The sequence below is a fragment of the Lithobates pipiens genome, unplaced genomic scaffold, assembly GCF_037356315.1.
Source record: "Lithobates pipiens isolate NorthernLeopardFrog02 unplaced genomic scaffold, aLitPip1_a1.2 Scaffold_8, whole genome shotgun sequence".
NCBI classification, from domain to species: domain Eukaryota; kingdom Metazoa; phylum Chordata; class Amphibia; order Anura; family Ranidae; genus Lithobates; species Lithobates pipiens.
In genome coordinates, this window is record NW_027507903.1 from 686325249 (window position 1) to 686351100 (window position 25852).

General features: G+C 46.5%; 1 protein-coding gene across 2 annotated transcripts in view; it reads right to left on the reverse strand.

Moving 5' to 3' along the window:
* Positions 1-25852, reverse strand: part of LOC143962212 (uncharacterized) — a 57934-nt gene that overhangs the window by 28807 nt on the left and 3275 nt on the right. Inside the window, exons 2-4 of one of the 2 annotated variants that reach the window (XM_077471548.1) lie at positions 17386-17439; positions 8278-8305; positions 6530-6714 (exon numbers count right to left, since the gene is read on the reverse strand). In XM_077471548.1, coding sequence (XP_077327674.1) covers positions 6530-6714; positions 8278-8305; positions 17386-17439 — 267 coding nt within the window. The remainder of the gene's footprint in view (positions 1-6529; positions 6715-8277; positions 8306-17385; positions 17440-25852) is intronic. The other variant, XM_077471549.1, reaches the window with a different exon arrangement.

Consider the following 25852-nt stretch of genomic DNA (forward strand, 5'->3'; position numbering starts at 1 on the left):
ACGCCTTGGAAACAGAAAACATAGAGCTTTAGAGCATTCTATCGATCCATCGCAACCTAACCGTGTCTTTTCAGCCGCTCGCCATTGTCTCAATGTAGGCAAGTTAAAACATGAAAGACACATAGCAGAGGAGAGCAAAAAAATCCCAAGAAATTCTTTATGTATGTAAACAGTAAAAAATGGAGGACAGCCCTTATAAAGAATGAGGAAGGACATCTGGTTACAAAGGATGGGGAGATGGCGAAGGTATTGAATTTATTCTTCTCCTCAGAGGGAATCAAGGGGCTTCAGTAACCAAAACTGCAGTGTTTATCCTCATGACACATCACAGGAAGCACCTCCATGGTTAACAGAGGACAGAATTAAAATTAGACTCGGGAAACTTAACATTAATTAATCACCGGGACCAAATGGCTTGCACCCAAGGGTACTTAGGGAACTCGGTCAAGTAAATGCCACACCATTGTTCCTAATTTTTACTGACAATCTACTGACTGGAATGGTACCAGCTGATTGAAGAGAAGCCAGTGTAGCACCAATATTTAAAAAGGGCCTAAAATACATCCCTGGGAATTACAGACCAGTTAACCTAACATCAATAGCATGTAAACTCTTGGAGGGGATGATAAGGGACTCTATACAAGATTTTAGTAATGACAACGGTATCGTTAGCAGTAATCAGCATGGATTCATGAAGAATCGTTCTTGCCAAACCAATCTACTAACCTTCTATGAGGAGGTGAGCTGCCATCTAGATAAAGGAAGGCCCATAGATGTGGTGTATCTAGATAAAGGAAGGCCAGTAGACGTGGTGTATCTAGATAAAGGAAGGCCCGTAGATGTGGTGTATCTAGATAAAGGAAGGCCCGTAGATGTGGTGTATCTAGATAAAGGAAGACCCGTAGACGTGGTGTATCTAGATAAAGGAGGGTCCATAGACGTGGTGTATCTAGATAAAGGAAGGCCCGTAGACGTGGTGTATCTAGATAAAGGAAGGCCCGTAGACGTGGTGTATCTAGATAAAGGAAGGCCCATAGACGTGGTGTATCTAGATAAAGGAAGACCCGTAGACGTGGTGTATCTGGATAAAGGAAGACCTGTAGACGTGGTGTATCTAGATAATGGAAGGCCCATAGACGTGGTGTATCTAGATAAAGGAAGGCCCATAGACGTGGTGTATCTAGATAAAGGAAGACCCGTAGACGTGGTGTATCTAGATAAAGGAAGGCCCATAGACGTGGTGTATCTAGATAAAGGAAGGTCCGTAGATGTGGTGTATCTAGATAAAGGAAGGCCCGTAGACGTGGTGTATCTAGATAAAGGAAGGCCCGTAGACGTGGTGTATCTAGATAAAGGAGGGTCCGTAGACGTGGTGTATCTAGATAAAGGAAGGCCCATAGATGTGGTGTATCTAGATAAAGGAAGGCCCATAGACGTGGTGTATCTGGATTTTGCAAAAGCATTTGACACAGTTCCCCATAAACGTTTACTGTACAAGATAAGGACCGTTGGCATGGACCATAGGGTGAGTACATGGGTTGAAAACTGGCTACAAGGGCGAGTTGAGAGGGTGGTGACAAATGGGGAGTACTCGGAATGGTCAGGGGTGGGTAGTGGGGTCCCCCAGGGTTTTGTGCTGGGACCAACCCTGTTTAATTTGTTCATAAACTACCTGGAGGATGGGGATGGGGTAAACAGTAAAATCTCTGTATTTGCGGACAATGCTAAGCTAAGCAGGGCAATAATTTCTCCGAATGATGTGGAAACCTTGCAAGAAGATCAGAACAAATGAATGGGGGGAGGGGCAACTACATGGCAAATGAGGGTCAATGTAGAAAAATGTAAAATAACACATTTGGGTGGCAAAAATCTGAATGCAATCTATACACTGAGAACCTTTGGGGGGAATCTAGGATGGAGAAGGACCTGGGGGTCCTAGTAGATGATAGGCTCACCAATGGCATGCAATGCCAAGCTGCTGCTAACAAAGCAAACAGAATATTGGCATTAAAAAAGGGATCAACTCCAGAAATAAAATGATAATTCTCCCGCTCTACAAGACTCTGGTCCGGCCGCACCTGGAGTATACTGTCCAGTTCTGGGCACCGGTCCTCAGGAAGGATGTACTGGAAATGGGGCGACTACAAAGAAGGGCAACAAAGCTAATAAAGGGTCTGGAGGATATTAGTTATGAGGAAAGGTTGTGAGCTCTGAACTTATTCACTCTGGAGAAGAGACGCTTGAGAAGGGATATGATTTCAATATACAAATACCGTACTGGTGACCCCACAATAGGGATGAAACTTTTTCACAGAAGGGAGTTTAACAAGACTCGTGGCCGCTCATTAAAATGAGAAGAAAAGAGGTTTAGGGGGGGCAGCCTGGCACCGGAGGAAGATGGCAGCATAGTCACAGAGCTCCGCCACCCAGAGCTTCTAAAGTGCCTTTATTAGTGGGATAAACCTACCACACAACAGCGAGGATGACCGGGAGAAGCTTGTCAGCCACCCAGTCCCCGCAGGACTCCTCCACTCAGCTCAGTCCAAATATACCGGCGATGTTCCACACTCAACATGCGGATCCACAGGCCGCATCTCAAGCCTCGGACAGGAGTTTCTCCGCTGCCAACGCTGACACCCCTGGAGCCTCCGCAGCAGCAGGTACGCTTAGCTCACACTGAGCCTGGCAGACCTCCATTTAGTGGCCACAGACATTAAAAGCATGCTCTTTGCAGCAATATCTGACCTTAAAGCAGACATTAGAGCAGTGGCTTCTAGGCTGGAGCACGTGGAACCAGCGACTATGACTCACAAAGCAGCCATCCAGCAGGTACAACAGGTCACCAGTGTCCATGCCCAGCACCTGATGGAAATGCACAGACACATGGAGGACCTTGTAAACAGGGGCCGCAAGCGCAATTTACATGTAAGAGTCATACCAGAATCAGTGGAAGGGCCCCAGTTCCAAGCTACTATCTGGTCTATCTTCAATACTCTGCTGGGTAGGCCGCCAGATGCCCCAGTGGAGATGTAAAGGTGTCACAGGGCTCTCAGGCCGAAGGGTAGAGACACTGATCCCCCTAGAGATGCAGTGTGCTGCTTAGTGAAATTTACTTTGCGCGCAACCATGATCATCTGAAACATGAAGGGACACGTATTCAACTGTTTCAGGACTTGTCGGCCATTACCCTACAACACAGGAGAGATCTCCGTCATCTGCGGCAAGCCCTGCGTGACAGACGCATCCCCTACCGGTGGAAATTCCCCTTCTGCCTACAGGCCACAGCAGGTAATCGCACGGCACACCTGAGAACCCCTGCCGACTTACAGCCCTACTGAGATACTCTGGGAATCCCTGTAGTAGATGTCCCGGACTGGTACAGGGCGTTTATACAACTGGACCCCTGGATCCCCACACAACCTGACACCACACCAAGATCACAAAGACAATGACAGAGGAGACGCAGAATCTCAACCGCTTCACCATCGAGGATTCAGGGTGATATGGAAACAGACGAGATCCCACGAGTATCCCCATCATCCGTTCGACGCAGAACCAATTGCTAATTCCACTACGAACCGATGGGTGAGCGGATCTACACCACCCCCTTTGTTTACACCCTTAACTCTGAGACCTAACTTTTATTATCGGTGACCATGTTGGCACCATTGAGCTCCAACACATGAGTAACGTCCACTAAATAGAGACCAGTCCACCAACTTTGAGATGGCCAAAGCTAAATCATACACTTGATACCCAGGGAACATGTAAGTTGTATATGTTTTATATGTTACAAATATTGTATATTTCACAAAGTTCGGAAAAAATTTGAATATGTTAATAGAGATGTTTCAACCCCAACCTCTGAAGTCTATTATCCGGTCAAGGGCAGGTGGCAAGAGGGAAAGGGGGACCACCGATAGTATCAATAGTGGTTGAATGCGAAAAGGCTGTATCTGGTACTTTCAGATCCCTTTCCAGGAGGTATATCCCATATTGACTACACTCCAACTTGGAAGGCTCTGGGTGGCAATAGCATCTGGATCCACCTTGGTGTTAGGCTTCTTTCCCACCTCAAGGAGGAAGGTTCCCCCCTTGAACATACCCAGAATAGTCTATTCCTATATTCATATCCCTGTAGATCACTCACTAGGTGTTTAAGCAGGGCTATACCCACCTCTGGTAAACTAAACACTCTGCCCATATTAGGGGCTTTCACCAAATGTAAGTAGGGGTCTCCAGCTGATACTGGAGTCACCTACTGAGCAAACTTAAGCTTCCGATTCCCTCTTTCCCTCAGATCGTACTGATTTCTTTAACCTTTTAGGTCCTACCTCCCACCCCCCCTGTCTTTTTTTTTTTCTTCCTCCTCCTTGTTCCCCTCTCCTCCCTCTCTCTTTCTCTCCCTCTCTCTCCCTCCCATCTTCTCTCTTTCCTTCCCACTTCGCTCACTCGTCTTCCCCCCTCCCTTCCTGTGCAAGCCCTCTCCTTCTGCAAAAGCCTGAACTGTGTCCTCCACATACCCTCGGTGTTCCCCTATGTCCTCCATATACCCACGGTGTCTCCCTGTGTCCTCCACCCACCCATGGTGTCTCCCTGTGTCCTCCACCCACCTACAGTGTCCCCCTGTGTCCTCCACCCACCCACAGTGTCCCCCTGTGTCCTCCACCCACCCACAGTGTCCCCCTGTGTCCTCCACCTTTCCACAGTGTCCTCCTGTGTCCTTCACCCACCCACCGTGTCCCCCTGTGTCCTCCACCCACCCACAGTGTCCCCCTGTGCCTTACAACCCCCCACTGTGTCCCCCGGTGTCCTCCACCCACCCACCGTGTCCCCCTGTGTCCTCCACCCACCCACCGTGTCCCCCTGTGTCCTCCACCCACCCACAGTGTCACCCTGTGTCCGCCACTCACCGTGTCCCCCTGTGTCCCCCACACACCCACGGATTCCCCCTGTGCCTTCTCCCCCCACAACTGCCCAGAGAGACACTGTGCTGTGTCTTAAGAATCCCAGTGCTCTGCTGTGTGGCCTGTGTTTTGGTTTGTGCCCTGCTATTTGCCCTACTATGTGCCCCGTGGCCTGTGATGTGCCCTGCTGTGTACCCCCCGGATGTGCCCTACTGGGTGCAACATGCCCTGTGATGTGTCCTTTGCCTTGCTATGTGCCCTATGCCCTGCTCTGTAGCACCTGATGTGACCTACTGTGTGCCCTGTGATGTGCTCTACTGTGTGCCCCATGCCCGGTGATGTGCTGTATACTCCCTGATGTGTCCTACTGTGTGCCCCATGCCCTGTGATGTGCTCTGTGCCCTGCTGTGCACTCCCTGATGTTCCCTGTGCTTTGCTGTGTACCCTTTGATGTACCCTACTGTGTGTCCCATGCCCTGTGATGTGTCCTGCTGTGTACCCCCAAATGTGCCATTTCCAATGATGTGCCCTGGGCATGTGCCCTACTGTGTGCCCTACTATGTGCCACATGCCCCGTGATGTGCTGCATGCCCTGCTGTGTACCTCTCGATATGCCCCGTTGTGTACCCCATGATGTGCCTACTGTGTGCCTCATGCCCTGCTGTTTACTCCCTGATGTTCCCTGTGCCCCCTGTGATATACCATGCTGTGCTCAATAATGTGCCCTGCTGTGTACAGCATAAACCCTGCTGTGTGCCCCATGATGTGCCCTGCTGTGTACCACCTGATGTGCCCTGCTGTGTGTCCTGTGATGTGCCCCATGCCCTGTGATGTTCTCAGTGCCCTGCTGTGTACCCCCTGATGTGCCTTTTGCCCCATGATGCGCCTTCCTGTGTGCCCTGTGATGTGCCATACGGTGTGCCCCATGCCCTGTGTTGTTCCCTGCTGTGTACCCCTTGAGATGCTTTGCTGTGAGCTCCAAGTCCTGTGATGTGCCTGTGCGCCCCATGATTTATGTAGGTGGGGCTTTGTGTTGGTGTGGCTTGCGTGTGGGTGGGGACACGGGACCCCATGATCTTCTATTGCCCGGGGGCCCCATGAGTTGTCAGTCCACCCCTGCTCTCCCAGCAAGCCAAGGGATTAAAGAAAACCCCCACCCATTGGCTGAGATACCCCACATACCCATAACCTGACCTTGAGTTGTTCTTCTCATATCTAATACCTCCAAGTGCCCGGCCACCTAGTGGAGAAGAGAAAAGTACAACAAGGCCAAACTTAGGAAGAAATCAATGGATCTCATGCTATTAACTAAAGTAGCTACATCTGGCAAGTACATTTGTAAGGAGCTCCCTGACTAAACCCCAGGGTGCTATACCTGGCAACCAATCACCTGCTGTTTAATGAAAAAAGTTAACTCCTGTGGTTCCCACCCCCCATCCAGCCCTGTGATACTGGTCGCTTGCTGCTGTCCAATGAAGAGGACAGCGCCAAAATTGTCCACGGTTGGGTGCCCGGATTCAGCGGTGGCGGGCCAGGTGGCTGAAATCCCTGCCCTAGAGTTTCGGGGCTATAGCCTCAGTAGCCACCCCCTAGCAAGGCCACTGCCAGTCAGTCTTTCATACCTTGGTGTCCCAGCTACAGCACTCTGATGGCACGAGAAGGTTGAGGACATTATAACCTTGGGTGTTGGTAACCCTGCAATCAATCCGAGGACCACAACACTCCTCCTGCTCAGTGGCTTGATACATAAGTTGGCCATTGGTGCCAAGCACATCATACGTACAATTGCTCTGGAAAAAACTTTTCCCTGAAATGACAGAATTATAAGAAGATTTTAGTGAATGAGGTCTCTGAGAATCTGTAAAAAATACCTGAAATGTTCCTACATCCATCTTCCCTCCAATGTAAATTCATAGCTACCATATCTATAATCCAGACATCTAAGATACACAGATTATAGAAAATGTTCGGTCTTTTTTTTTTTTTTTTTTGGTAAACCCTCCTACTGGTGGGAGGAGCTAAGTAAGAAATGGTGCCTTAGGTGCACAGGGAAGAAGACCCGGGTGAGAGTCTAATAACCAGAAGAGCTAGCTTTAGTTGTCCTGACTCAATGCATGGTCTATGACAGCCTTTCTCAACCTTTTCAACACAGAGGAACCCTTGAAATAGTTCTCCCGTCTCGGGGAACCCCTGCTAAAAATTTGAAATCTACAACTCCTGATACATTAGTGTGATGGTCAGTGGGAAGAATGGTCCTTACACTTGTGGTCAGTTGGGAAGAATGGTCCTTACACTTGTGGTCATTGGGAAGAATTACCACCTTACAGATAGCTAAAAAGATCAATGGTGTCAGTGGGAACTTATCTAAGAGGCAGAAATGGCCCAATACTGAAGGAACCCCTAGCAACCTCTGGAGGAACCCTGGTTGAGAATCACTGGTCTATGAGAACTGGGAGCAGGATGGGCAGGCATGTTCTCTGACATGAGTACTAATGCCCCGGGACTAATAGTGACATGTGGAAGTGTACTCAACTGGGTAGAGCTATGGAGTGGGACATAGAAAGACAGACTGGTATACTACAGAAGACAGTTTGTTAATCTTGGATGACAGAACAGGATACTTCGCCTTGTGAATTTCAGGCTGAATAGAGCAGGATACTACAGATTTAGCATACGGGGAGATGGGTCCCATCACTGTTGTGCTCCCGAGCAGAGGAGAGAGGAGATGCTAAGGCAAGATGGATTATGAGTGATGTGCAGTGTTCTGCTTTCACAAATGACTGCTACGGCTTGTCCACATTTGTGTATGGCAATGTTTGCCAAAGACACCTGTCCATGTGTCCATGTGTTGTGTCTCTACCATCTTTGAAGGTGATTATTAAAGTGAGGAAACTATAACTTTTGTGTAGACGTTCCTATCCTTTAAAGGCTAATAGCCAGGGAATGTTGTAGGAAGGCCTGTGGCAAGGAGTGGTCAAAACATGGTGGAAGCTTGCATCTACGGCAGTTGGTTGTTGTCCTACCCAAGGAGAAGCAGGGAAAAAGCTTGGGAAATTTGGGGGGCAATAGTCGGCCAATCAGAAGTCCCTTTACAATCATAAAACAATGAAGAAAAGAACATTGTATTCCATTTAAGGCCAAATGGTTAATGCGTTATATCTGGAGATCTACCCAGCTCTGCTAATAAGTGGAGAAGGAAAGGTTCTCTGTTAAACATATCATTTCATTAAACATGAGGAAGAAAAACTGGCTACATTTGTAGATGATCCCAGTAATTGATGGAAGACTAGTGGAGCCACGTGGCAGACAAAGGAATACAATTTTGATGGAAAGATACGAGTTTTAAAAAGAAAACAAAAACAAAACATACCTGTTCTTTTCACGGAGACCCCATTGACCTGTTAAACAGAAAAAGACGGGTCAATAGCATATTCCTAGATACCATAACCAACACCAACGCTCTGATATATCCATCAATACCATTGCTTCAATACCATCACATTTAACAAGCTGCTTGCAATGCTATCTGGTCCCCCCAACACTCAGTCCAGGTTGCAGGTGTCTAGAGACACGGTTCCATTTGTTGGAGTACTGAAAAGCCCTTTTATCACGTTTGTTTGTGAGTGTTGCTATTGCTGTTACATTTTTAAAATAAATGTTACGGTATCTTTGGTAATGCACAAGGTCGGTGCGCCGTCCTTTCTTCTCTATATGGGAGAAAATAGGAGGCCACGGACCATTGAATAAATGAGCTTGTTAATGCAATTCAAGCTGTCATATTCTATCAGCACACCAATCATGTGGCGACTGGAGAGAAACGACTTGCAGTCCATATTCAATATGGGGCATTAGATGGTTAGGGTAGTTAGCCTTGTCACTCCACCGTACAATATGTGTTGTCCCTAGGTGGGTTAACATGGGGTACAAACGCCAGCTATACAATACTCTCCTGGGACAATGCCCTCCTTGATTGATGGCCTCAAAATCATAAAACCCTCTACAGACCCTGTGTTTATTCCATGCAAGTCCTCCAGATGTCATCAGGTATAAGCTCTGGATAGCGCATGTATCCTCTGGTCCTCCAGTCCTCCGTCTCGCGTCCCACTCAATACTGCTCAGAACCTCTCCAGCCTTCCTGGCTCGCAAGGAGCTCCCTTCCTGGGCATGACGGAAAGAGGTGTCACGTGACACGAGTGATGTCAACGCGTTTCACAAATTGATCACGTAGCTTTGTCTGGACACTAGGGCAGGCCCCCGGCTGTTCCTTATTGGGGTGTCATCGCCACAGTAGGTAACCGCCCCCAATCTATTCATTAAAGGAACATTTCGATTTTTGTTTCTTACCATGTACCTATTTTGGCTGGTCTCTATTTAATTAAATTTTTTCCATCGTGGATAAGGAGGAATCTTAGGAAATTGAAAAGGTGACTACATAAACATATATATAGAGAAAAAGAAAAAAAGGGGCCAAGAAAGGGGCTGGGGAATCACAAACCCCTGGGACTTTTACGGTATCAAATCAAATATTCACAAAAGATTAAAAATAAAACATTATAATTTTATTCATATTATGCAAAAAATATAAATTGAACATTCATAAAAACAGTGATTTGGCATTTATCTGTGCATAGACAGACATATTCACAATTAATCACATTTTCCATTCACCATACAGAGAGAATGAAGTGAGAAAAAAGCTGCAATCATTCAACATGTTTCGCCCGGATTGGGCTTCTTCAGGAAAACTGATTGAGCAGCCAAGGAATTAGCACGATATTGCCAGAGGCTCCATATGTCAACAACCCATATTCAAGGTATCAGTCAAAAAATTATTTTAGGACACCACAGAAGATCTGTAGTCACTTAGCGATGAAATCGCAAAATTTGGAGATATATGTCGCCTGTTAGGGGTCTGGGTAATTACATTGAATCAATGAAGATTGACAAAGGAGTTCTGAGGGACTTCAGTAGTGTGTCAAAGTCAACGAGAGATCAATGTGTTTATTGGTGGCAAATTTAAAGATTGTTGCTTGTAACTGCATAAGGTTCAAAGATACACATCCAGTCCCATCAATTGCCAATTTCATTGCTAAGAGAGAATAAGTTCAGAGCTCACAACCTTTCCTCATAACTAATATCCTCCAGACCCTTTATTAGCTTTGTTGCCCTTCTTTGTAGTCGCTCCATTTCCAGTGCATCCTTTCTGAGGACTGGTGCCCAGAACTGGACAGTATACTCCAGGTGCGGCCGGACCAGAGTCTTGTTCAGCGGGAAAATTATCGTTTTAGCTCTGGAGTTGATCCCCTTTTTAATGCCAATATTCTGTTTGCTTTGTTAGCAGCAGCTTGGCATTGCTGAGCCCATCATCTACTAGGACCCCCAGGTCCTCTTCCATCCTAGATTCTCCCAGAGGTTCTCCCCCCAGTCTATAGATTGCATTCAGATTTTTGCCACCCAAATGCATTATTTTACATTATTCTACATTGAACCTTATTTGCCATGTAGTACCCACCACATTAATTTGTTAGAAACCATATATATATATATATATATATATATATATATATATATATATATATATATATATATATATTTATTGCTGGGTTGTTTGGGGTGTGGCTGTATTCCATTGTTCTATTGTTTTTGTCTGTCTTGTGAGAAATGTAGTATATTTGTATTTGTGTTCCCCAATAGGGATGAGCTTGATGTTGGCCAATCACTGCTGTGAGAGCCATGATTGACCAAAGGCAGGGTGCCTTTGGCCAATCATGACTCAGGGGGCTAAGTCTACACCCCACACCATATAAGGCTGCTTACATAGCGGCCGTACATAGTTTTATGAATGAGAGCAGCAAAATTACATTTCTAAAGGAATAAATGTAATTTAAAATGTCTTGCAGCTGTAATGTATTGCCGGATCCCGGCAATATAGATGAAAATCATTGAAAAAAACAGCATGGGTTTCCCCCCCAGTCCATTAGCAGGCACTCTGGGTCTGGTATGGGTATTTAGGGGAACCCGTACCGCACCAAAATGTAAAAAAAAAAAATGGCGTGGGGGTCCTCCTAAAATCCATACCATGCCCTTTAGGTCTGGTATGGATATTAAGAGGAACCACGCGGCACAATTACAAAAAAAATGACGTGGGGGTCCCCCTCAAAATCCATACCAGGCCCTTCAGGTCTGGAATTGATTTCAAGGGGAACCCCGTGCCAAAAACAAAGATCAAAATGGCATGGGGGTCCCCCCAAAATCCATACCAGACCCTTATCTGAGCATGCAACCTGGCAGACTGCAAGGAAAGGGGGGATGAGAGAGCGTCCCCTCCTGAATTGTACCAGGCCACATGCCCTCAATATGGGGAGGGTATTTTGGGGTCCCCCAAAACACCTTCTCCCCATGTTGATGGGGACAAGGACCATTTCCCTGCAACCCTTGCCCGATGGTCGTGGGGGTCTGCGGATGGGCTTACAAGGGGGCCCCCAGGTCCCGCCCCTCTATGTGAATGGGTATAGGGTACATTGTACCCTTACACATTCACCAAAAAAGTGTAAAAAAAGGAAAAATGACAGGAGACAGTTTTTGAGAAGTCCTTTATTAAAAACCAAAAAAAAATGCACTGGACGGAGAAAAAAAAATGGAAAAACTCTGCCTTGATGGGAGACATCCTGTGACTGCAGCTTTTTTGCAATGACCGCTGTTATATAGCTGAGAGTGTGGCCAACCCATGTCGTAAACAGGTATCCCCACCCCCTCTGACATTATGTGATGTCACATGAGGTCAGAAGGCGCGGGGTCACAGGCTTACTACACCGGGTGGCCCTGCTCTCAGCTATGTAAGAGCTGTCAGCGCAAAAAGGACGCCTACCATCGAGGCAGAGTTTTTCATCCCCCCTTCTTCTGGGGCCTGCCAGGATGCGTGCTCAGATAAGGGTATGATATGGATTTTGGGGGGACCCCATGGCATTTTCTTTTCTTTTTGGTGCAGAGTTCCCTTAATATTTATATGAATTGGGTGGGGACTCACACCGTTTTTTTTTTTTCAATGATTTCTATCTATATTGCCGGGATCCGACAATTCATTACAGCTGCAAGCAATTTTAAATTACATTTTTTCCTTTAGAAATGTCATTTTGCTGCAGGGACTGTTCTAAATATGGGTAAGATTTGTTACTTTACAGGCAGACTAAGGAGACCCCACAGGCACAATATTTAAAGGAATATTTAATTTTTATTGTTTCACTTTAAGCATTACTAAAATAACTATTCCTGAAAAAAAACGGATCCTTGCCCCGCAGCTTGATCCCTTCCACCTTGTCCCTGTCTGTCTTACTCCTTGCCCCCATCTGCTTTTCTCCTGTTGATGACCCTGGCCTGGCTAATGACTATGATTCTGGTATCCCTTTTTGCTGTATATTCTGGTTAGTTTGTTGTCATAGTTTGTCACAGTTTGTTGTCACTGTTTGGTTGTTTGGTTTTCTCACACTGTTTGGTATTGGTGGTGTGTTACATTTGTATGCATTTATCTTAATAAAATGACATTTTATTAAACTTACCTTTTTCACCTACTTACATTTGGTTCACTCTGTCACAGTCACACAGTTCTGGTCACATCCGAGTTTATGACAAGAGTATATAGTGCATTCAGTGTATTGTATATAATACAGTTCAGAGTATATAGTGCAGTCCGTGTAGTGTATATAATACAGTGCAGAGTATATATTGCAGTCAGTGTAGCGTATATAATGCAGTGTAGCGTATATAATAATACATTGTAAGAAAAAAACAGCGTGCCCCCCCCCCAAAAAATCCATACTAGGCCCTTTGGGTCTAGTATAGATTTTAAGGGGAACTCCATGCCAATTTTTATTTTTAAATGTTGTGCAGTCCCTACAAAATTAATACCAGACCCTTATCAGGGCATGCAGCCTGGCAGGTCAGTAAAGGGGGGGACGAGCGAGGCCCCCCCTCCTGAACCATACCATGTGTGATGGCCCAAGAAGGGGGCGGGTCACCCAGTTACGTCGCCGGGTGGCCCCGCCCTTGCCTATATAAGAGCTGTCAAAGTGAAGAGACAGCAGTCGGCCGGCTGCCTCCCATGGTGTTGGAGCATTTTTCATTTTTACTATTTTTTGGGCTTGTTGGATGGCGTGATTGACAATGGATTTACATTGCGGGATTTTATAAAGGAATTGTCAAAAACTGTCTCCTGTTTTTACTTTTTTACACTTTTTTGGTGAATAGGTAGGGGTACAATGTACCCGATACTCATTCACATGGGGGGTGGATCTGGGGGCCCCCGATGAGCCCCCCACCCTCAGACCCGGACGACCACCAGCCAGGATTGTTGGGAAGAGGCCCTTGTTCCCTTCAAAATGGGGACAAGGTGCTTTGGGGTGGCACCCATCCCTTCAATTTGAGGGTATGTGGCCTGGCACAGTTCAGGAAGGGAGCTCTCGCTCGTCACTTTTCCTTACCTGCCAGGCTGCTTGCTCAGATAAGGGTCTGGTATGGATTTTGGGGCGGACCATAGCCAATCTTATTTTATTTTGGTGAGTTTTTTTTTTTAATTTTTTTTTTTTTATTTTTATTGCCGGGATCCGGCTATATATTACAACCATGAGCAGGTTTAATTGACATTTTTTCCTTTAGAAATGTCATTATTGCCGAGGCACTGTTCTACACATCGCACAGATGCACCACTTTACAGGAAGACTAAGGGGACCCCCCAGGCATGATATTTAAAGGATTATTTCATTTTTATTGTTTCACTTGAGGCATCAATAAAATCACTGCTCCTTTAAAAATAATTGTTTTAAAAAACTTGTTTTTGCTTTGATACATGTCCCCCAGAGCAGTACAAGGTCCCCATACACTTTTTAGGGCAATATTCTTTTTTTAGACGTTTGATACACGAAACGTGTCAGGCCGCGTACACACGGGCGGACTGTTCGCTCAACTTTGTCCGCTGAACAGTGTTTCAGCGGACAGTCCGCCCGTGTGTGGGCTTTCAGCGGACAGTTTCAGCGGACAGTTTGACGGACAAAGTCTTTCGGAAATTCCGAAAAACTGTCCGCTGAAACTTTGTTTGAGCGAACAGTCCGCCCGTGTGTAGGCCACTTTCGAAATGAGCAAACTGTTCCCGCTCGGAGGAAAGTCTGCTCATTTCGAGCGCGTGTGCAGGTAGGCGGGGCCCGCGACGGAGGCGTCGCGGGCTCCGCCGCCTGGAATGGACTTAAAGGGGAACCCCAACGCCGGGCACCCCCCATGTTGAGGGCACGCGGCCTGGTACGGCTCAGGGGGGGGGGCGCGCTCGCTCGCCCCCCCTTTCCTGGCCGGCCGGGTAGCGTGCTCGGACAAGGGTCTGTTGTGGACTTTGGGGGAACCCCCACGCCGATTTTTTTTGGCGTTGGGTGTCCCTTTAAGTCCATTCCAGGCGGCGGTGCCCGCGACGTCTCCTTCGCGGGCCCCGCCTACCTGTACACGCACTCGAAATGGGCGGACTTGCCTCCGCCTTACGTGGGCGAGTCCGTTCATTTCAAAAGTTGAGCGAACTGTTTGGCAAACAGTTCGCTGAAACAGTCCGCTCAAAAAGTGCCGTGTGTGGGCAAGTCCGCTCATGCAAATTTTGAGCGGACTGTTGCGGCAACTGTTTGATGAACAAAGTTTCAGCGAACAGTCCCCGCGTGTGTACGCGGCCTCAGGCTTACGATATACACCAAACTATCAACTCCTTTATAAGGTTCACCAGGGCAGGACTTAGGGTGCTGGGGGCTCCTGGGCTTGAGTCACTTTCGGGCCCTACCTTCTATGTGTTACCGTATTTATCAGCGTATAACACGTGCCTATGTATAACACTCATCAGCGTATAACACGCACCCCAAGTTTAAGAGGGAATTTTAAAGAAGAAAACTTTTAGGAGGGAAGTTTAAGGAAAAAAATTGTATTTAAATGCCCATCAATGCAGCCTTATCAGTGTCCATCTGCAGCCTTGCCCATCCATCTGCAGCCTTTTCATTGTCATTTGCAGCCTTATCAGTGTAGCCTTGTCATTTGCAGCCTTGCCCCAGTGTAATTTGCAGCCTTGTCATTGCAGTCTTGAAATTTAAAAATGGCGCTGCCGAGATACAGAGTCCCGTGTATCTCGGCAGCTCTCGGCAGCTCTCGGGTCCCCTCGATGACTCTCGGGTCCTCTCACACTCCTGAGCGAAGACAAGAGTAGCCAAGTGTACTCAGCTCGGCTCAGTCACGCCCAGTCCCTGTGTTATGGCCATCATAGGGTGGGACTGGGCATGACTGTGAGTGGAGCCGAACCAAGTACACTCGGCTATGTATCTCGGCGGGGCCCCCTATTGGGCGGGGCCCACGGGCTTGAGCCCAGTCAAGCCCAATGGTAAGTCCAGCCCTGAGGATCACACATCAGTATGTTTTTACTCAGAAGTCCTGTGCTTATGTGCATTCTAGATCATTCACCCTGCACCACCTGGGGTCTTTTATTTTGTTCACAATGTGTCAATCATGGTGTTTATACTATGTGACTGTTACTCCATATTTTGGCATTTATCATGTTACTTTGTTACTTTTACCAATAAAATGATTTTGCACAATGGTGACTGGTCCTTTGGCTTCACTTACCCACCTCATTCAAAGTCCGAAAACCCCTTTTTTCATAACTTGCATATAAGACTTTAAAATGAGGACTTTATTTTTCATGTTCGTGTCCCAGAGACTGTAATATTGTTTGCATGTTTGCTAGAATGTTTTGCTTGTTCCAGGTGTTCTGGTGCGAACCGAACCGGGGGGTTTTGAGTTTATGGATGGGTGTCAGGTTTGAGTAGATGGGTGCCTAGGGTGATGGGATAGGAGTCTGGGATGATGGATGGGTGTCAGTGTTGGATAGATGGGTGCCTACGGTGATAGGATGGGAGTCTGGGGTGTTGAATAGGTGGCAGAGTTGATTAGATGGGTGTCTAGGGTGATCGGATGGCAATCTGGGGTAGAGGATGGGTGTCAGGGTTGGGTAGATGGGTGCCTAGGGTGATCAGATGGGGGTCTGGGGTGTTGAATAGGTTGCAGGGTCGAGTAGATGGGTGCCTAGGGTGATGGAATTGCAGTCTGGGGTGATGGATAGGTGTTGAGTTTAAAGTGGTTGTAAACCCTTACAAACCACTTTGACCTACAGGTAAGCCTAGATTAAGGCTTACCTGTAGGTCCATGAAATATCTCCCAAACCTATACGGTTTAGGAGATATTTGCCGGAAGACGGGCACCGGCACCGCTGTCTACGGCGCATGCGCAGGCGCACTGAGCGTGGCATCCTTGATGACGAAGATGCCACGCAATGCCATGCGTCTCGGCTCCCGTGCGCATGCGCGGGAGTGACGTCATTGCGGCTTCGCCGAATGACAGCGGCGAAGCTGCGAGACCCCACCGAGAAGATGGATGCGGCGGACTACAGGGGACAACGGTGACTTCGCTGGCTCCTGTGTCAGGTAAGTGGCACATAATGGGCTACTATGCGATGCATAGTAGTTCATTATGCTTTGCCTTTGCAGGGAATGAAAGAGGAAGTAAACTCATCAGGGTTTACTTCCTCTTTAAGTAGGTGGGTGCCTCAGGTGATGGGATGGGAGTCTGGGGTAATGGATGGGTGGCAGGGTTGAGTAGATGGGTTTCTAGGGTGATTGGATGGGAGCGGTGAGGTGATTGAACATGGGACGTGGAATAAGAGCATAGGTGAGCAGATAGGTGCCGTGGATGAGAAGAGTCTGGGGTCAGGAGATAAGTGTATGGAGGTGAGTAGATGGATGCCTATGGTGATAGGATGGGAGCCTGGGGTCATGGGTAGGTGTCAGGGTTGAGTAGATGGGTTCATAGGGTGATGGAATGGGAATCTAAGGTGATGGATGGGTGTCAGGGTTGAGGAAATGGGTTGCTAGGGTGACAGGATGGGAATCTGGGTTCATGGGTTGGTATCAGGGATGAATAGATGAGTTCCTGGGAGGATGGGAGTCTGGGGTGATGGATGAGTGTCAGGGTTGAGTTGATGGGTGCCTAAGATGATAGGATGGGAGTCTGGGGCGATGGATGGATGTCAGGGTTGAGTAGATGGGTTTCTAGGGTGATTGGATGGGAGTCTGGAGTGGGGAGATGGGTACATGCGGTGAGGTGATAGAACGTGGGACGTGGAATGAGAACATAGGTGAGCAGATAGGTGCCGGGGATGAGAAGAGTCTGGGGTCAGGAGATAAGTATATGGAGGTGAGTAGACAGGTAGGTAAAAACTTACACCCCAAGTGATAAATCTGTCTAAGATACACCCCAAAAATAAAAACCGGCCTGATAGAGGCTCCAACCTTATCTCAGGTTTGGCTGGAGTTCCACATAAAGTTTTCCTATACAGACCAGCTGTTGCCCCCAGATTCAGTATCTGGGGGTGTAAGCTGCCCTCCAGACAGGTGCTCTTTACATATCTCACCTGAAGAAGATCTTCCAGTCCAGGTGGAACAACAGGTACGCCGGCCATATTACCCTGCAACATATAATAAAGATGCAACATGTTTGTCTCCTTATGAGAAAGGGTAGTACCACTCAAATTGAAAATGCCACCTACTCAGTTTCCCTCCTTCTTTTTCTGGCCCTACATCCCCTGGTCCTTCTCTCCTTTGGCCTTCTACTCCCACTCCAATGATACCTACTCTCGGATTAACCTTCTCCTTACAAATAAAAAAAATCTTAATGGTTACCTCAGAGGCTCGTATAGGCCTCATCACATGGTCAGACAACCCCCTATATCCGTTAAACTATTTCCTTAATCCTGCCCAACAAACCACTCCATCTGGAGAATGAATTATTCACCAACCCTTGATATGAGAATGAAATCAGAGCTTGGGAACTTCTTTACGTAGAATTATGGATCTGCCAGTGATCAATCTAGAGTCTGGCTGACTCACAAGGCTTTTCTGCGAGGTCTGCTCATTAAATTTGGAACCCAAGAACGCAAAAGACAAACAACCAAGATAGACTCATTACTGCAACAGATCCAAGCCTTAGAACAAACTAACGAAGTCTCTCCTACTCAGACTACCTCTAACACACTTAGGGAACTTTGATGCAAGCTAAGGGAACTCCTACACCACAGATTTGACTTTTATGTCAAACGATTAAAGCTGACTTCCTATTTCCAAGGCAAAAAAACTGGAGCATTTACATAGCTAAACAAATTAAACAACGATGTCATGGTTTTGCAATAGTGTTTGCTTACCTGTATCCATGTATCCATCTCTAGAGACCAGCTGACCCTCACCTGACTGCCTTTGTAATCCATCCTCTGGCATGGCTCCACCCTAGCTCCTATCAGAGAACTCTATATTAACCTGTGCACTGCAGGCCAACCCTGCTGATCAACCTTTGTGTGTTAGCTTCCTGTTACCTGCCGTGTGCTCTTCTGTTGTTCCGTTACTGACTTTGGCGTGTCCTTGACTATCCCTGTTTGCCTGTAATCCTGACCTATTGGCGTGTCCCTGACTATTCCTGTCCACTTGTGGCCCCGACCTTGGCTTTATCCCTCACTATCCCTATCCTCCTGTTACCTACTGTGGGTGTGAGCTGGGGGACCCTGGGGGTCGTGACCTGGAGCCAGTTGCAGCCAAGTCCATCCTCACCACTAGAGGCGCTGGTGAACACCAGCTGGCTCTTAGACTCCGCGCCCCAGGGAATCTTACGCTCTAACCCCGCTGGGATCTGTCTCCCATCCGCAGCAGTCAGCCGTAGGGTCCACAACCTTGCGGTGCACTCCTGATCCCTACGGTGTGCATCTGTCACCTCGCCTCAAGGTGACCTGACAAACGACAAATCCACACTAAAATCCCCTTCCTCCTTAATTCACAAGGGGAGCACAAGACTAATCCCCTGGACATACCTTTGCAAAATTCTATTCCAAGCTATACAATTTGCAGGAGACTCAGAAGATACTACCCCTCCCTGTTTAGAAAAAAATTGATGCCTTTCTGTCATCCATACCACTCCCTTCTTTATCCCCCCACACAACTAACATCTTTAACGACCCCCTTCACCCAGGATGAGGTCCACAGGATTATCAAATCCCTTCCATTGCACAAAGCCCCTGGGCCAGACGGGTTCCCCAATGAATGTTATCGGCATTTTAGAGATACTATCTCTCCTCGCTTATGTACAATCTACAATCAATTTGCAAACATGAGGAAAATCCCTAAATAATCCCTGGAAGCTTTAATAGTGGCCATCCCCAAACCAATCAAATCAACAGATTCTCCGGCAAATTTCAGGCCCATATCGTTACTGAATACAGACACGAAAATCTACGCCAAACTCTTAGCTCTCCGTCTATCCTCGGTTATGCCCCATCTCATACACATAGACCAAGTCGGTTTCATACCAGGCAGGCAAACCTCTGATGGGGCCCAACCTTTTGTGGACATTATTCAGTGGGTAGAGCATACCCGAACGCCTTCTCTGCTCCTTTCTCTGGACGCAGAGAAGGCGTTCGATAGAGTTCAATGGCAATAAGTTTGGCTTATCAGGTGCCATCCTAAGCCTATACTTGGCACTGAGTGCAAAAGTGTGGACATCAGGTATAGTGACTGTCTACTCCTTTCAACATTACGAATGGCACAAGGCAGGGATGTCTTCTGTTACTCTTAACCTTCACCATGGTTATGGAACCCCTGGCTCAACTGATCCTCTCTGCGCCTAAAATCATAGGCACAACTGAACACAACATCGGCCTATATGCAGATGATGTCATAATAGCTCTTACAGACCCCAAAAACTCCCTACCCGAGGTACAACGCATTCTCGACCAGTTCAGCGCCATACCATTATACAAAATTAATCACAGTAAGTCATTTATGCTAGAGTTAGGCTTAGACAAGGACACCATACAGAATATCACCAAACACCATCCATTTTCATGGTCCAAGGACTCATCTCTATCCTACCGAGGAATCCATCTGACCTCACCCAGTAAACATCTTCTACGCTTAAATCTGGCAGACCTCGTAGAAAAGCTTCAATGAATAACCAAAGACCTACATCCTCACTTTGTATTGTGGGCTGGCAGAATGGTTCTAGTCAAGATGTTGATGCTCCCACATATCTTGTATGTCTTTCGTACTTTGCCGATACAATTTCTTCCAGCACAAATAAAGACCTTCCAGGCAATGCTCAATACCTTTATATGGCAACAAAAGCACCCCAGGAAAAAAAAAAACCTTATGACCCCAACTCAGATGGGAGGTTTGGGAGTCCCCAATATACATTTATATTACAGAGCAGTTATATTAGAACAACTTAGACTTTGGTGGAATCTACCCACCCAATCAAATTGGAAACAAATATAGCAGGTGGTACTGGTCAAAGACCTGAAAATTTTCTTTGGTGCATCTCTACTAGCTCCTACGCCTAAACACTTCCCAATGGACACAATAACAGCCTCCTTGAGATCTTGGACAGCTATTCCTCAGATGTAGGAAGGTCTACACCACAGTGTCTTGGCATATTTACCAATTAAAACCATTGCACTTCTACTCCCAGACATACAACTACAGTCTTGGATAATCGCAGGAATACCTACCATAGGAAACCTCTTTACCTCATCAAACATAAGATCTTTTGCAAATTTTCAAACCATATATGGCCTCTCTCTTAAAGCGGAGGTCCACCCTAAAGTGGAACTTCCGTTCATTGGAACCCTCCCCCCCTCCGGCGACACAATTGGCACCTTTCAGGGGGGAGGGGGGTGCAGATACCTGTACAGAACAGGTATCTGCACCCACTTCCGGCATAGCTATCTGCGGAAAGGGGCGTAGATTACGCCCCTTTCCGAAGGTCCTCCGCTATCTGCTGGGAAACACACGGATCCCAGAGACAGCGGGGACCATCCTTATTGCGCATGCGCAGTAGGGAACCGGGAAATGAAGCCGCAAGGCTCCACTTCCTGATTCCCATACGCAAGATGGCGGCGGCAGCACCCGAGAGACGATCAAGAGATTGGCTTCGGGTGCTGACATCGCGGGTGCGCTGGGCGGGTAAGTGTCATTATTTTAAAAGTCAGCAGCTGCAGTAAAGCGGACTCCCGCTTTAAATCCCGCGATCATGTCACGGAGCTCAAGAACGGGGAGATGGCGATGTAAACAGCATCTCCCCGTTCTGCCTAACCTGTAATCGGGAGCAGTGATCAGTGTCCACGTCACACAACCCCATCCCCCAGAGAGTTAGAAACACTCCCCTAGGACACACTTATCCCCTCCCCGCCCCCTAGTGGTTAACTCCTTCACTGCCAGTGACATTTACACAGTAATCAGTGCAATTTTATAGCATTGATCGCTGTATTAATGCCAATGGTACCAAAAATCTGTCAAAATTGTCTGAGTGTCCGCCATGATGTCGCAGTCACGATAAAAATCGCTGATCACCGCCATTATTAGTAACAAAAAAAAAAAATTAATAAAAATGCCATAAAACTATCCCCTATTTTGTAGACGCTATAACTTATTGCGATTTTTTTTTTACCAAAAATATGTAAAAGAATACGTAAATAGCCTAAACCGAGGACATTTTTTTTTTTTATATATATTTTTGGGGGATATTTATTATAGCAAAAAGTAAAAAATAATGTGTTTTTTTTTTTCAAAACTGTCTCTATTTTTTTGTTTATAGCGCAAAAAATAAAAAAAACGCAGGGGTGATCACATTTTTTTTTATATATATATTTTTGGGGGATATTTATTATAGCAAAAGGTAAAAAATAATGCGTTTTTTTTCAAAACTGTCTATTTTTTTGTTTATAGCGCAAAAATTAAAAAAACGCAGAGGTGATCAAATACCACCAAAAGAACGCTCTATTTGTGGGGAAAAAGGACGTCAGTTTTGTTTAGGAGCCACGTCACTCAGATAAAGGTCTGATATGAATTCTGGAGGACATTTTTTTTAATTTAGGCGTGGGGGTCCCCTCTAAATTCATACTAGACCCGAAGGACCTGGTATGGACTTGAGGGGAACCCCACGCCATTTTTTTTGCAATTTTTTTTGCCGGCAATTCCTTTTTTTTTTTAATTCAGCTTTCAGTCGGGGAACCCTGACACATTGGTTGCAACCAGTAATACACAGTGGTAAAATAATACCGCAAAACGCAAGAAACATTAAAAATCGCATCAATAAAGCACCACTTGCGCTTCTGGTGAGGCTCCATTCAAGTCTATTAGCCGCAAACCACGGGAAAAAAGTCCCCCGACCCTTTCCAAAAACGCACCGGCCACAAAATGCATAGATGTGAACAAGTACCATAGGAAACCATGTTAAATGGACTGTAGTGCATCTCTGCAAACTGCAAAACGCACTAAAAAACGCGTAGGTGTGAACCTTAGTATAACTTTCTCCAAGACTGCAAAGAAGGATACCTGTCAGCATGCAGACAGCTTCACAGGTATGACAAAGCACTCTGATACCTGGTGACAGTATGCAGAAAGCAGAAAGCATGGCCATGCCAACTTCCTAGCTCTCTGCAATATGTTTACTCTGTTACCTAACTACAGCTTGAGGGAAGGAGCTGATCCCCGCCCCCATGACCTCACTGCCAGCAATCAGGAGGAGATAATAGCGAGTACATGGCAGGGCATGCTAATATGAGGTCAAACTTAAACATTCTATTTTTTTTTTGCAGACAGGCCCTTTCACTACATAGTTGAGGGTAAATCTAAAGAAAGTTGAATGAAATAATTGTATAATGTATGGCCAGCTTAAGAAAACCCACAGGGAATACAGCACAGGTCCAAAAAAGGGAGCAACAGCACCGCATCAGTCAGCAATAAACTGCACTATTTAAAGCACACAGGCCCGTGGCACCAGGGCACCCAGGTTTTAGGGGGATTTACCACCAACGCTCTGGGCCTTCCAAACCAGGAGAGGCTCCCCAGAACCTGGGGACTAAGGTGCTGTAGGGGGGATATTCACCTTTAGTAAAAGGGACACCAAATACTTCTGGAAGGTTGCATGAAGAGACCACAAAAGAGGAACACTGGGAGGCCTGGAGCAGGGTCTTTTATTCTAAGCTATAGGAGGTGGTCCTGGAGATGACCTATGGAGGATTAACCCATTGTGTGCTGACATTAGGTAGGCCAGGAAAGAGAGATACAAAGTAACATTGTTTATAAACATTGATCAGACAGGAGATAGAGAGATACAAATAACATTGTTTATAAACATTGATCAGACAGGAAATAGAGATATACAAGGTAACATTGTTTATAAACATTGATCAGACGGGAGATAGAGAGATACAAAGTAACATTGTTTATAAACATTGATCAGACGGGAGATAGAGAGGTACAAAGAAACATTGTTTATAAACATTGATCTGATAATAGTCTGATAAATGTAGCGCCGGCTCCTAAAGAGCACGCGCTATGTGTTTTTGAAATTTAATGTTACCCCTAAACCGCAGTTTTGATTTGGGTTTAATTACTCGAAATTTTGACCTCAGCATCAGTCTGACTAGACTACAGGGTGTTCTGCCTGGCCATAGGGGGCGCTGTCACTTCTGGCAGGCATGGAAACACAGTCTGGTTGGGTGCTTTAAGGTTACTTTCTCTCGGAGCCAGTGATTGGTTCAAAAGACGATCTCTTTTCGATTTTACAATGTTCCCCCAAATTACAACTGTCCTATGACAGCTACATAGACTGGTTTCCCTTTGTAACGCTGCAGACCTGCCCAGAAGTTCTGGATCATTTGAGGCCAAAGGTAGTATTCATAATCCTCAGAATTAGTGCGTTCCTTTAACCCCCAATTTCCTTTTACTTTGTAACTTTTCTGTTTTAAATAAACATTTCCCCACAAGCAGAGGTTGTTGGTTTCCTAAGGCCGGGTTCACACTGCTGGTACGACAAACGCTCCGACGTTGGGAGCTCAAGTTGCATGACGCGTGAAAATCAATGTTTCCCTAGAAGAGCCGTCTTAACTGGTCCGACACAACTCCCTGCACTACTTTAATCCGTCTTTGATCCCATTGACTATCACTGATGTTGGATCAAAGTCGGATCGCCGTCTTAACTGATCAGACTTTGGTATGCAACTTGATGATCTTGATGGGGAAACCCACAAAAAATAAAAAAGTTTAGGAGTGTGTCTATGTCTCGTGTTTGACCATTCCAGAAGTGCATTTGTGAGGTCAGGCATCGACGTTGGGTGAGAAGGCCTGGCTCACAGTCTCCACTCTAATTCATCCCAAAGGTGTTCTATCGAGTCAAGTTCAGGACTCTGTGCAGGCCAGTCAGGTTCCTCCACCCCAAACTCGTTTGTCCATGTCTTTATGGACCTTGCTTTGTGCACTGGTGGGCAGTCATGTTGGAACAGGAAGGGGCCGTCCCCAAACTGATCCCATAAAAGTCGGGAGAATGAAATTGTCCAAAATGTCTTGGTATGCTGACGCTTTAAGCCCCTGTACACACGGTCGGAGATTTCGACAACCAAATCCATCGGATTTTGCCCGTCGGATCTTGTCCGAAACTGTTGCATACACACGGTCGGACTAAGTTGTCGAAAAATCCGATCATTCAGAACGCGGTGACGTAATTTCGTTACGATGGGACTACGTTCAGGCTAGTAGCCAATAGCTTTGATGTAGGAATTTGATCTGAGCATGCGTGGCACTTGGTCCGATCAAAATTCTCTACCCATGATCGGAGTATGTCCGATCGAACCAGTTGGTCGGAAAACAATTCCAACAAGTTGGAAAATTGGGTCCGACGGATATTCCAACGGAATCAGTCCGATGCATACCACACACAGTGGGATTATCCAACAACACGGTCCGATAGGACACATTCCGACGGATTCTCCGATCGTGTGTATGGGGGCTAAGAGTTCACTTCACTGGGACTATGGAGCCAATCCCAACTCCTGAAAAACAACCCCCACACCATAATTCCCCCTCCACCAAATGATTTGGAGTGGTGGCTCAATACTTTTGGCAATATAGTGTGGCTGAGCGAGTTTGGGGTGGAGGAACCTGACTGGCCTGATCTCAACCTGATAGAACGGTGAATGCAAGCCAGGCCTTCTCATCTAATATCAGCGTCTGACCTCATAAATGCTCTTCTGGAAGAATGGTCAAACATTCCCATAGACATATCTCCTAAACCTTGTGGACGGCCTTCCCAGAAGAGTTGAAGCTGTTATAGCTGCAAAGGGTGGACCAACTCAATATTGAACTCTATGCACGAAAACTGGGATGCCATTAAAGTTCATGTGGGTGTAAAGGCAAGCGTCCCGAAACTTTTGAAAATATAGTATATGTTACATCATCACTTCACCTAAACAAGCAGGGAAGGGTATACTAAAAAAACAAGACAAGGAAAAGAAAGGAAATCTGTATCATGTATTGCAGTGTATAGCTGCTAATGCCTCCTAAATAACATGTAGAAAACACACTTTGGGTAGAAAATCTAAATAAACAATAAGCAGGGAGGCAAATAGTTAAACAAAAAGGTCTTCCAAGATCCCTAAGCAGTCAACCTATTCACCCCTCTTTGCATCTGTAAGCCCCTAACTTAAAAGGAGCCCAACGAGGAAGGAGGCAAGTAAGTCCGCATCTGCATCAAAAGGCACCCGTCAATGGGGTCTGCTGACTAAACCCAACCAAGTGGGGGAGAGGAAGGTGAGGAGAAAATGATACCAATAATCAAGACAGATGAGGAGGAGAAGTGGAGGAGAGAGGGGAAAAAATGGAGGAGGAGTAGTAGGACAGTAGAGAGGGGGAATGGGGGATAACACCATCTGCCATCCCTATCTCCTCCCATGGGATCAAGTCCAGAGACACCACACTCTTAGCCCTTGTACACACAGTCGGAGATTCCGACGGAATGTGTCCGATCGGAGCGTGTTGTCGGATATTCCAACTGTGTGTGGT